The 11,970-nt window shown below is 44.4% G+C and overlaps 1 protein-coding gene across 1 annotated transcript; it reads left to right on the top strand.

Annotated features, from left to right (window-relative positions):
- Positions 1-290: 290 nt before the first annotated feature.
- Positions 291-7,166, top strand: RRM2 (ribonucleotide reductase regulatory subunit M2). The gene is made up of 10 exons (XM_079109997.1): positions 291-564; positions 660-734; positions 1,065-1,208; positions 1,484-1,600; positions 2,276-2,409; positions 4,250-4,344; positions 4,469-4,602; positions 5,635-5,739; positions 5,822-5,935; positions 6,161-7,166. Exons 1-10 carry the CDS (start codon positions 466-468, stop codon positions 6,311-6,313), a joined length of 1,170 nt encoding a protein of 389 aa, XP_078966123.1. The 5' UTR covers positions 291-465; the 3' UTR covers positions 6,314-7,166.
- Positions 7,167-11,970: the final 4,804 nt, after the last annotated feature.

Here is an 11,970-nt window from a genome sequence, read left to right as displayed (position 1 = left end):
AGCCCGGCCGCAGACGGGTTCCGAGACGTTTACTGAGAGGTGGGGCTGCGGGGCGGAGACCTCGCCCTGCTGGCGGGCTCCAATCGCGGCGCCTCTCGCAACCCCAAACGGTTCCGGTCCAGCAAGTGCCCGCGCGCGCCACGGCCGCCGACACGCCCCGGGCTGCGGCCTTTGTGCTAGCAGCTCGCGGGGGCAGGGCTCCGGCGTCCCCGCCCGCCGCCCGGCCGGTGGTCCCCAGCGCTCCGGCCGCCGGGAGCGCCTCCTCCGCGCTTGAATCTCCCGCGCGCCGCGGGGCCGGGCGGGGCCGCGCTCACCCAATGGGAAGAGCCGAGCTCCGGGCCCCGCCCCCTGCGCGCGCAGTCCGAGGGGGCTTTAAAGGGCGCGGGCTGGCGGCGCCGCGGGAGCTCTGGGTCCCGCTTGGCCACTTGGTTCCCTGCCGTCTCTACCTCTGCCGCCGCCGCCACCATGCTCTCGGTCCGCGTCCCGCTCGCCACCATCGCAGACCAGCAGCAGCTGCAGCTCTCGCCGCTGAAGGGGCTCAGCCTGGCCGACAAGGAGAACACCGTGGGTGCCCAGCCCCGGGTCGGCGGCGGGCGGTGGGCTTGTGGGGCTGGGAGGGTGGGGGGCTCCCGCCGTGGCTCACGCGCGTCTCCCCGCAGCCCCCGGCCCTCAGCGGGACCCGCGTCCTGGCCAGCAAGACCGCGCGGAGAATCTTCCAGGAGCCCATGGAGCCGGTGAGTGGCCCGCGTGGGGCACGAGAAGGACCCGAACTCGCCGGGAGCGAGCGGCGCCGCCACCAGGGGGCGTCCCCAGGTGCCCGCGCTTGGCGCCAAAGCAGCTTTGTCTCCTCAGCTGTGGGGCCTGCTCCCCGCCGGGCGATCCTTTCCCGCCAAAGTGCCCCTAGAGGTCCTATGATCCTCTTGTGCATTTGGAAAGCAAAGTGACAGCCAATGTTTACCCGTTGAGCCACATGAAGTTGCCGATAACTGAAGGTATTTGACCTGAGAAAATGGCCATTTCGTGTGGTCCGCTCAACACTTTTTTTTGCCACTTTTTCCGAACAGAAAACTAAAGTACCTGCCCCCAGCGTGGAGGATGAACCACTACTAAGAGAGAACCCCCGCCGCTTTGTCATCTTTCCTATCGAATACCATGATATTTGGCAGATGTACAAGAAAGCTGAGGCTTCCTTTTGGACAGCCGAGGAGGTAATCACATTCGAGAACTTGCCACTGCTTTGACCCTAGAAGACCCCTGCAGGGCACGTATAACTTGTTTGACATACACTTACATTCCACTTGGTGTTGGTTGCCCACTGAGGATGTTAGATGCTCTCATTTTCAAAAGGGAATCTGGATGTGAAGAGTTTAGTGCTCAAGAGGTGTAGTGGACTTAAAAGGAGATTTAGAAGTGTGTATTCGTGAGCTCCTACACACTTGAATCTCTTCCCTAATACTAACTGTTATGAACTTCTAAATGTCAGGTGGATCTTTCCAAGGACATTCAGCATTGGGAAGCCCTGAAGCCTGAGGAACGATATTTTATATCGCATGTTCTGGCTTTCTTTGCAGCAAGTGATGGCATCGTAAATGAAAATTTGGTGAGTGTGGAAAAAGTCTTCACTTTTGAAAATTAAAGTTAGAACAAGTGTGCTTTTCTCATCATCTTAATTTTTTCCATACAGTGAATGTATATGCATGTTTAAGCTAGAATTTATACTACATGGTATTTCCTGTTTTGCAACACATTACAGTTGATGGTATTTTTTCCTTGATGTTAAGTGGCAGCAATATATTTATTCCCAGTAGCTACCATACTTGCTCTCGCCTTTTTGTGGCTTACTGTTTTAACATTTGGGTTGCATATATCTTTTTTTCTTTTCTTTTTTTTTTTGAGTTAGGGCCTCACTAAGTTGCTGAGGCTAGCTTTGAACTTGGAATTATCTTGCCTCAGCCTTCCCTGCTGCTGGGATTATAGGTATGTGCCATTGTGCCTTCAGCAGTAGTGGGTCTTTCTTGAAATGGTTTAGTAAGGAATGAATCAATAATCAAAAGTTCATAGAAATCCTATAAAATAGGAATTATCTATTTCCTGATCTATAAATTGAGCATATGACATAAAAAGTTTTGCTTGTCACAGAATTGTGAAGAACTATATTAAATGCATAAAGAAGCAAACCTTTTAATGATGCAAAGAAGCAACTGATGCTACTAGTATCCATTGACTGTCTTCCCGCCAACTTTTTTCTCAAACTTTTGATGTGTTTTACCACTAGGTGGAGCGATTTAGCCAAGAAGTTCAAATTACAGAAGCCCGCTGTTTCTATGGCTTCCAAATTGCCATGGAAAACATACATTCTGAAATGTATAGTCTCCTTATTGACACTTACATTAAAGATCCTAAAGAAAGGTGAGTAGTCAAATGGTATGTCAGGATGTTTTGGATTCCCTTATTAACTTTATTTTCTCAGAGGGATAAAAATGTTTCTAGAATGACTAAGCAGATTGTCATGAATTTCTAGCACCCATGGTCATGTTTGCTCTGAACAAGGGACCTAAATTCACTTAATTAGCCAATTACTTAATGTTATGAGGGTCTTCCTTTTTTTTTTTTTAAAGTTGGAAATATACTGTGGAAAAATCTAATGTCTTCTTTTGAAAAACATCTCTAGGGCTGGGGATATAGCTCAGTTGGTAGAGTGCTTGACTTGCAAGCACAAGGCCCTGGGTTCAATCCCCAGCACCGCAAAAAAAAAAAGACATTTAAAAAAAGAAAAAAAAAAAGAAAAACATCTCTAGAGGTTGAGTATGATGGACTGACACTGAGGTTTAGCAAATTTATTATACCTATAGTGTAGGGTTGACAAATTTTTTGTACCTATAGTGTAGGTGTACCTATAGTGGGTGATGATGGAGGATAAAGATGTAACTTGCCTCTTAGGAAGCTTGTAATACAGTACAGAAAATAAAACCTAGATGCATAATGAGAGGAATTATATAATATGGACGGCATTGAGCCATAAGATAAATTTAGGCACAGAGAGGACAATTGGGCTGAAATGATAGTTTAGATTAGGGGATCACAGAAAAACAAAGGTAGCTTATGGCCCATTTTAAGTTTTGGAGTTTGGAGAGGAGGACATTAGCAATGGGCTAGTTGAGTGTCATAGATGCTTCAGGACAGCAGCCTCAGGTGGAATGGAAGCCGTGAGGTTATGACTGTCGTGAACTACTTGGGAGGATGTGAGGAAAGGTGAGTGGTAACTTGAGAGCCTAATGGAATTGAAGATACTAGGACTAAAGAGATTTGGACATGTTTATAGATAGAAAGAGAAAAGGTAATGATAGGGCCATGACTGGGGAGATTACCCAAGGGGTTAGATATGGTCAGGAAGGTCTAGTGGTTAATCCTCAAAAGCAAGAGAGAGGCAGCCTGAGGTTTCAAGTAGAAGAGGATATTGAGGCGCAGAGAGAATGAAGCAAGTCCAGTGCTGATGACTGGCTTCAGATAACTAGGTCATGTGGGAAGGAGGGCCAGGGATATCAGGGCTCCTGGGTGGACCCCAGGATAAATGGGAGGCAGAGAGGTGGTAAGGAAAGCTTTGATGAGTGTAAGAAAATGAATCTGACTTCCTGATCTGGGGTCCACAGTGGAGCATAGTATTATAGTAGGGAGCAATCTTAGATACGTTTACCTTATAGAGTTGGCAATTGGCCCAATGTTCCCATTGTGGTCTTTGGAAGGACTATTCATTTAGTGGGATAGTAGTCAGCATAGCAGTTAAGATTTTATATCTCAAATTTAAATAAGGTAGGACCTGTGATCTGGACTTGAAATGATTAAGCCAATAAATTCTGTGGAGACCCAGGCCTAGTGGTGAACACCTGTAATTGCTGCTGTGCAGGAGGCTGAAGCAGGAGGATTGAAAGTTCTAGACCATCCTGGGCATCCTGGACTTTGTCTCAGTAAAATCTGAAAAGACTGGGAGTGTAACTCAGCTTGCCTAGCATGTGTGAGGGCCTGGGTTCAATCTCAAGCACTGTAAAAATATACACCCTGGTATGCTGGACTGTTTTAGTGTAAGTAGATGGTGGAGCTTAATTTGAATACCTAAATTTCTGTGTGTTAACCTGAGTCAAATGAATGTTGAGATTTTTAAAATCTGGAGGGAAATGACCTTCATCCCAGGGCTCTCGTTTAGAAGTTTGGGGCCAGTTCTTTACTCTCATCACTATTACTATACTTACAGGGAATTTCTCTTCAATGCTATTGAAACTCTGCCTTGTGTGAAGAAGAAAGCGGACTGGGCCTTGCGTTGGATTGGGGACAAAGAGGCTACCTACGGTAAAGATGCCTGAGGCCCTAGTTAAACCTGATCTTCTTTTAGTAATGTTACTGGGCTGTGGGCCTCTCCTGTAAATACCAACAATTGCTCACTAGGAACATTTTTGTATTAACTCTTACACAGGAGAACGGGTTGTAGCCTTTGCCGCTGTGGAAGGAATCTTCTTTTCTGGTTCTTTTGCGTCAATATTCTGGCTCAAGAAACGAGGACTGATGCCTGGCCTCACATTTTCCAATGAACTTATTAGCAGAGATGAGGTGAGTCTAAGTTAAATACACTGGCTAAACTGGCAGCCCAAATACCTGCAACTCTTAGGCCCACCTTGTGTTCACTGAGGGGGACCCAGGATATCAAATGTCCACATTTAAGAGTTCAGCTGCATACATACTCAGAAAAGAATGAAGTGCTGTATGTACTCAAATTATTTTGTTTATTCTTGGTTTAATACCTTCCTACATACATACCTGTTGTATGTATAAATACACAAAACTAAAAGTACTTGATGGGATCTTAAGGGATGCTTTATTCTTGCTTGGTGTTCTGTGATACTATAAGTATGTGTGTGTGTGCATGATTTTTTTTTTAATCAACTTTTTGACTTTTTTCTTGGTGCATTATAGTTGTACATGGTAGTTGGGTTCATTATTCCTACCATATTTCAAAGTTTGGTAAGCTTCCTAACAAAGTGATCCATTTGTTTCCAGGGTGCCTTTGTAGGCACTTGGATTAAACTGAGGAAAGGAGGGTGAAGACACCCAGACTGTCTGGTTTAAATCACATCAGAAAGGCAAGAAGCATGAACCCCACCATTTCTGGAGCCCATTGGGTGTATCAAACAGCTGATCTTCCCTTATGGAAGATAAGTTGGAGTTTATTGGAGTTCAATGCACTCAACTTGCCTATTTGTTTTACTTAATTACATCATTAATTCCTGAGCATCTAAAAGTTAACTGCCCTGCTCCTTTGGGAATAGAGGCAAAGTTAAGAGCTCATGGCTGCACAAAGTATACTTGAGCAAAAGTCTGATTGTCTTTGGACACCATAGGGCAGTGAGGAAGAGGCCTGGCCTGTTACCTAGGTGGCAGCTTTGAGGGCCTTCTGTGGAGCTGAGGTCTGCCTCATTGACATCATAGAGTAGACAGTTAATCGTCTTCCCCTTGACATTCCCCAGTTGACATGCTGTCAGTGTGGCCAGGCAAATTGTATGAAAATTCTGGAGAGAATAAAGCAATTTCATATTCCCTGTTAACAGAATTCTGACTTTATCGTGGTCTTGAACTTCCTTCTAGGGTTTACACTGTGACTTCGCCTGCCTGATGTTCAAACACCTGGTACACAAACCATCAGAGCAGAGGGTGAAAGAAATAATCATCAATGCTGTCAGGATAGAACAGGTGGGTCTGTGTGCCAGTCACTCGCACTTGCGGGATGAGGTCTTCGTGCCTCAGGGAACTCAGGTTGTGTTTTGGTCTCCAGGAGTTCCTTACAGAGGCCTTGCCTGTGAAGCTCATCGGGATGAATTGCACTTTGATGAAGCAATACATTGAATTCGTGGCAGACAGGCTCATGCTGGAGCTGGGTTTCAACAAGGTAAATCATTGTTTGTAGTTTTCTGCTTCTTTTGAAATTGGAGTTTTATACTTATGTCTTTTTAAAAATTTTTTTGTAGTTGTAGTTGGACACAATACCTTTATTTTATTTACTTATATGTGGTGCTGATGATCGAACCCGGTGCGTCACACATGCTAGGCAAGTGCTCCACTGCTGAGCTACAGCCCTAGCCCTGTACTTATGTCTTGATGTGAACTTTTTCAGGTTTTCAGAGTAGAAAATCCATTTGACTTTATGGAGAATATTTCACTGGAAGGGAAGACTAACTTCTTTGAAAAAAGAGTAGGCGAGTATCAGAGGATGGGAGTGATGTCGAATCCAACAGAGAATTCTTTCACCTTGGATGCTGACTTCTAAATGAACGGAAGATGTGCTTTTATTTGGCTGGTTTTTTTTTTTTTTTTTTTTTTTTTTTCTTTTTACCCCTAACCCTGCAAAAAAATCAGCTAAAATGCATCGGCCAGCTACACCATTGTCCACGTGTTCGTTAATGGCATCTAAAAACTGTGTAGCTACCTCAGATGATCCCAGCTTCAAAGTGAGGGAACCCTCAAGCAAGCCTGACCCAGTAGAATTAAGCATCAGTTACAACCATCAGGCATTTAAAAGAACAATATCACTGCTACAAAGCAGAATTAAGTATATTTAACTTGTTTGTAAATAAAACTGGCACTTTACATACAAATGAACATTATACTGTCAAGGGGGAAGCCTGATTTGTTTGGTTTGCACCAAATGCAAAGTGTTGTATTTACCACTCATGGGGGCCAATTCAAAATTCAGTAAGCAACTAGAGTTAAACTTCTGTTGACTAAGCATGTAATTTGTTTTGTTTAATGAATTGAAATATTTAATCAATTTTTAAGTCAGTTCCTGTGCATACCTAGACTTTAGTCTGCTGGTGCCAATAGAAGACAATTTGTATTTTACTCTGTACTCCAGGTAAGGTGTCGTGGCAATTGCTGCTCAACTGAGATATATCTTTCAGGGCAAGGAGCTTCTAACTTAAGTCACTGGGAACAGGCATGTTGTGGGTGAGTGCTAGTGACCAAGTGACTTGTGAGAAGCGGTATCGTTTCTCAAAATTGTACTTTCTTCAATTTATAGTTGGTGTGGAAAGACTTAAAAGGTGTGTGTAGGTGGGATTTAAGATAGTATTATGACTTTTCAGATCTTCCTTAGACAAAGTGACCTGCCTCAGCTTTCTTAAGTGGTGAAACCAGAACTGAAATTGACTCCTAAAAGTTCTGTTTATTCTAACTTTGTAAGTAGGTACTGTTGAGACTTCATTTTAACACATCTCTTATTTAGAAAATATTTTTTACTCTGTGTCCCTTTAGGTTTTACTTATTTGTATTTGGAGGGAAAAATCATCCAGTATTATCTTGGAAGTTAATAATTGTAAGACATTGCTCACTAATTCTAATATTTGCCTAAATATGAGCATAACCTGGTGAATTCCTTAACCGGTAGAAAATTGGTGGTATGATCTTATTAATGCATCTTCCATTTAAATGTTAATTTTAGTTAGAGGTGTAAATAAACTAACAGCCAGTTTAGACTGATCTACCTTTTGTGTGAAAAAAAAAAGCCAAGATGTTACACAGAAGATGGTGTATGACTTGTGTTGATCTCTGGCCCTGTTTGTTAACTGGTTGGATTGTATATTGGCTGACCATTCATCTGTTTCCTTCCTTTGTTGTATAGTCTTTTTCAATTCTTATAATATGGGACTTGTGTCTTGTAAATTATTGTTGCCAAAGGTTATGTGGTCCTTACCCCTTGTGCGACACTAAAGTGAACCCTTTGCTTTGCACTGCCAGGTACAGATATAAGTTGGGAACTGATTTTAGGATTCTACCTCCCATCAGCTCAGTAATGTGAGAATTCACTTCTGTCAGCTCAGACAGTTTCCTAATCTGTTTAAAGGGAAACTAGCATAAAGCATTTCAGTGTTGACTACCACTGAATACTACACAGATGTTAAATGATTGAAACGAAACTGTTCTTCTGTCAGTTCCTTGATTGGCAAAATTCGAGTTTTAGCTGAGGAAGAAAAAGCATTTTTCATAAAGGCTTGCGAGTTTGTTTGCTTTGTATCTGTTCTGGGGAAGACACCTCCCTTGTGCTCACTCGGGCACAGGGGGCATAGGAGGCACAAGTACACCTGAGAGTTGATGCCAGCTGTAGCTGCACCGTGTGTGGGATTTGGGAACCAAGACTGAGTTTTACTTTCTGACAGCTGTGGGCTGGCCATTTCTGGGTCCCTGCCTTCCCATCTCAACAGTGGGGCTGGCTCTGCTCCCCATCATTCAGCTGACCTGTGTGGGCTTCTGTGGGGATTCTGGTCTGTACCTGACAGTTCTACCCACCTTCCTGAAGCCTTTGAGAGCACGCACCTCCTGTCTGTTCCCAGAATAAAAACCAGTCCTTACTTGCATACTGTACCCCTGGGTCTCTAGCTGCTCATTCGTCTGCCACAGAACTGCCTTGGCATGTGTTATCCTGGAGATGGGACTATGAGCCAGGAGAAATCCCTTCCTGTGGAGTTTTGCTCCTACAGAGGAAAATAGGAAGTAGGTCTGAAGTGTCGGGAGGTTGTGGAGATGCGGAGCCAAATTTGCAGAGGGGTAGCATAGAGTGCTGAGAGGGTAGGGATGAGTAGGACTGGCCTCATGGAGAGAGAAGTTTTCTTCAGTGGGGCTATTGGTGGGACTGTCTTGGAGTCTGCTGCCCCTGCTTTCTGAGAAGATAATGGGAGAGGACAAGTTTTTGTCCATTTCTATACCTCTTAGCACACAGCTTTCCAGGATGAGTGACTGGCAGAGGAAGTAAACTAGTGTGAGCTGAAGTAATGGGGGGGGGGGGGGGGGAAGGTGACTGTCTCAGTAACCTAGTAAAGGGTTACTTTACTAGAAGAATGTCATGGACTTGGAAAGTTAGGGTGGGGGCAAACCCACAAGAGAAGTGTGGGCAGGCATGCTTCAGGAGGATCTTAACTGTTAGAGCAACCTCGCTATGGGTGGTCTGCCATCTTGAATCTGCTGCTGTCTGCCTACGCCATGGTGTGTGTGTGTGCTCCATACAGCACAGCTGTACGACAGACCTCTGCGTCCACGTCAGCTGGACACTCAGATATAGACTTGCAGGCCTCGCCCCGGACCTACTCAATCATCTTGAGCATAGCCTGGCAGCCTGCAGTTTTAACTAGATCTTGGGAGAGTCTCAGGTATTTGGTCTGCATGGAATGGACTTCTGACAAAGTTCAAACCAGTGCTTTTTATCCCTGGGTGTGCTGGGTTTCCTGGGGACTTTTTAAAAACACCAGTGCCTTGACTACTTCCAGAAAAGGCACCCCTGCTCAGTTTTAACTGGATGTGTTTTCTGATTTGTGTCAACTCCAGACTTGCTTACTAAGGGTTACATTTCATTGCATGTGAATAATTAGTGCCCTGCTCGTGTGCAGTGTCCAGCCTGGCTGCTGAGAGCAGGCCCGGGACACTCCCCTCTGTCTGCCAGGCACTGCTGTGGCCTCTGGTCCAGGAAAAGGACTGACTCTGGGCTGGGGATGCAGCTCAGGGGTAAAGCACTTGCCTAACTGAGGCCTTCAATCCCCAGTACTTGGGATAGGGGACAGGGAACAGCAAAGCAAGGGCAAGATGTTTATCACGAAGAGCTGCCTGAAGAGCTGCCTGGCAGTTTCTGCATGTTTTGAGTGTCAGGGCTCATTGATGGGGGCCTCAGTTTTGAGGCGCAGAGGGTTGCTAGGCTTGGATTGTTCAGAAAAGAATCCAAGTGTCTCCTGGTATCTATCTGGGCACCAGGAAAAGAGAACACATCAGTGTTGTCTCCTTGTCCTTCCCGGGGGTCACTTCACATTAGGATGTTTTTACAACAACTAACTGACCATTGCTATTGGAAGGCTTGGTAACCACACTTGCCTTGGGCTGAGCTCTATGAACCAGAGAGACCGAGATGACCCAAGGTCCCTCTTGCTTCAGACTCCTGACAATGATAAATAACAGGAAGTTAAGTGGGTGATGGCTTGCTGAGAAGGAACTTTCCAGATGCAGGGAACAAGGGAAGTAACCCCGAAAGCCTAGTAGAGCAGTCTGAAAAGTGGTTATTACCCTCTTGGGGAAATCAAAGGGTGAGGGACTAATGCCACTTGAATTTGCAGGGGTGGACCTATACCAGGGAGGGATCAGGACCAGAAATTCCCCCCCAAAAGCCAGGAACCAGCATAGTGGGATCTGGACAGTAATTTCATGGCACAAGGTAGAGGGGTAAGGTCTCCTCCCCCCCCAACCCCCCCCCCCCAAAAAAAAATGTTTGTCCCTGGGATATAGCTCAGTTGGTAAAATACTTGTCTTGCAAGCACAAGGCCCTGGGTTCAATCCCCAGTACTGCCAAAAAAAAAAAAAAAAAAAAAAAAAGTTTGTCAAAAGTTAAGGGTTTTAATCTTCCTGGATTCTAAAAATTAAAATTTCAGGCCTGTGCCTTTCACAGATTTGTAATCCAGGAACTTGTAGAAAATAAAAATTGATCAGTACATAACCTCAACACTACCACAGTTGGGGCCTACAATTCTAAATTACAAAACAAGGAAACCAACCACATGCAAGAAACAATAGGTATAAAAATCCTTAAGAACTTCAGATAACAGGTTGGTAATACAGTGATTGAGCTGGGTTTGGTGGAGCATGCCTGCAATCCTAGCTATTTGGGAGGCTGAGGCAGGAGGATCAAAAGTTTGAGACCAATCTCAGCAACTTACTGAGACCCTGCCTCAAAATAGGCCTGGGGCTGTAGCTCAGTGGTAAAATGCCCCTGGGTTCAATCTCCTGTCCCCACTCCAAAGAGAGGAAAAAAAAGGTAATGACTAATGATCTTCCAGCATTGCTTCATCCTCAGAAGCAGGAGTCCAGAGGAATCTCAAATCAGATAAATGATCCATACTTAGACTCACAGGAGTAAAACTGCTGAACATGTGGATAAAGTTCACTAAGGAAAGTTTCCAGGCATGTTCCCTAAAAAGGAATGATCTTTTAAGCAGAAACTTTCAACAGAAGTAAGAATTATGGGGTCTTTTAAATGCTGAAAAAATTACTGAGCTCAACTGGTTCTCAGAAGTAAGAGAAATACATTTTCAAAGTTTTTTTTTTTTTTTTTTAAATCATTCCCCACCCACCCAAAGAATCACTAAAGAATATACTTTAAGAAGAATGGAGCACAAACAAAAGACAGTGGCAAGCCGAGAAATTATGAAGCTAAGCCATTGAGGAGCCAAGCGAACGAGAACAGTGACAGTTACAGCTGAGACGGGCAAAGGTGGAACTGAAGAATACGAAGGGAGGCTAGAAATAGGGTTAACTTGATCTGTTTTGAGTTTTTTATTGTTGAAACTGAAAGGGTAACAACTGGAAGAATAGCACTGGAATGTATAACTTCCAAAGTAGAGGGAGTAGGGAAGGTAGAGCTTGGTTTAGTAGAAGGAAGAAAAGATGGGAAGAAAAAGCACAGTAATGTAAAGCTCAAAAGAAGTTGGCAGAAATAAAATCTAAAAGCACAATAAATGTAAATGGACTAAATTAACAGAAGATGAACTCTTCAGATTCAATTAAAAGAATTAATAACAATTATTTCCAAAAGTCACACACATAAGAAGGTACAGAGATGGGAAGAGATGAGGGCAGAAACCCCAACCCCTCCTGAACAGTGGCGTTCTAAGACGAGTTAGAAATAAGTCATTGATCTCAGGAATAACTGATCACCTGGGAAATAGAACATGCCAGAGAGGCGTGTTCTCCGCAGTATGTTTGGAGTCACCTTGTGACTGGGAGAGGCCTGGGCTACTAAGGGGACAATATCTCTAACAATGTCTCTGGCAGGTTCTGACCCTGTCCCCTTGAGTCACTGTGGTTTTTTTTTATCCACTGCACTGCTCTCCCTTATCCTTCACATCATTCCTGGGTTTGATTTTATGCCAGTTATGGAGATTTTGTGGCCCTTGG

This window comes from Sciurus vulgaris, assembly GCF_902686455.1.
Source record: "Sciurus vulgaris genome assembly, chromosome: 14".
Lineage (NCBI taxonomy): Eukaryota > Metazoa > Chordata > Mammalia > Rodentia > Sciuridae > Sciurus > Sciurus vulgaris.
This window is presented reverse-complemented; position numbering and strand designations above follow the sequence as displayed.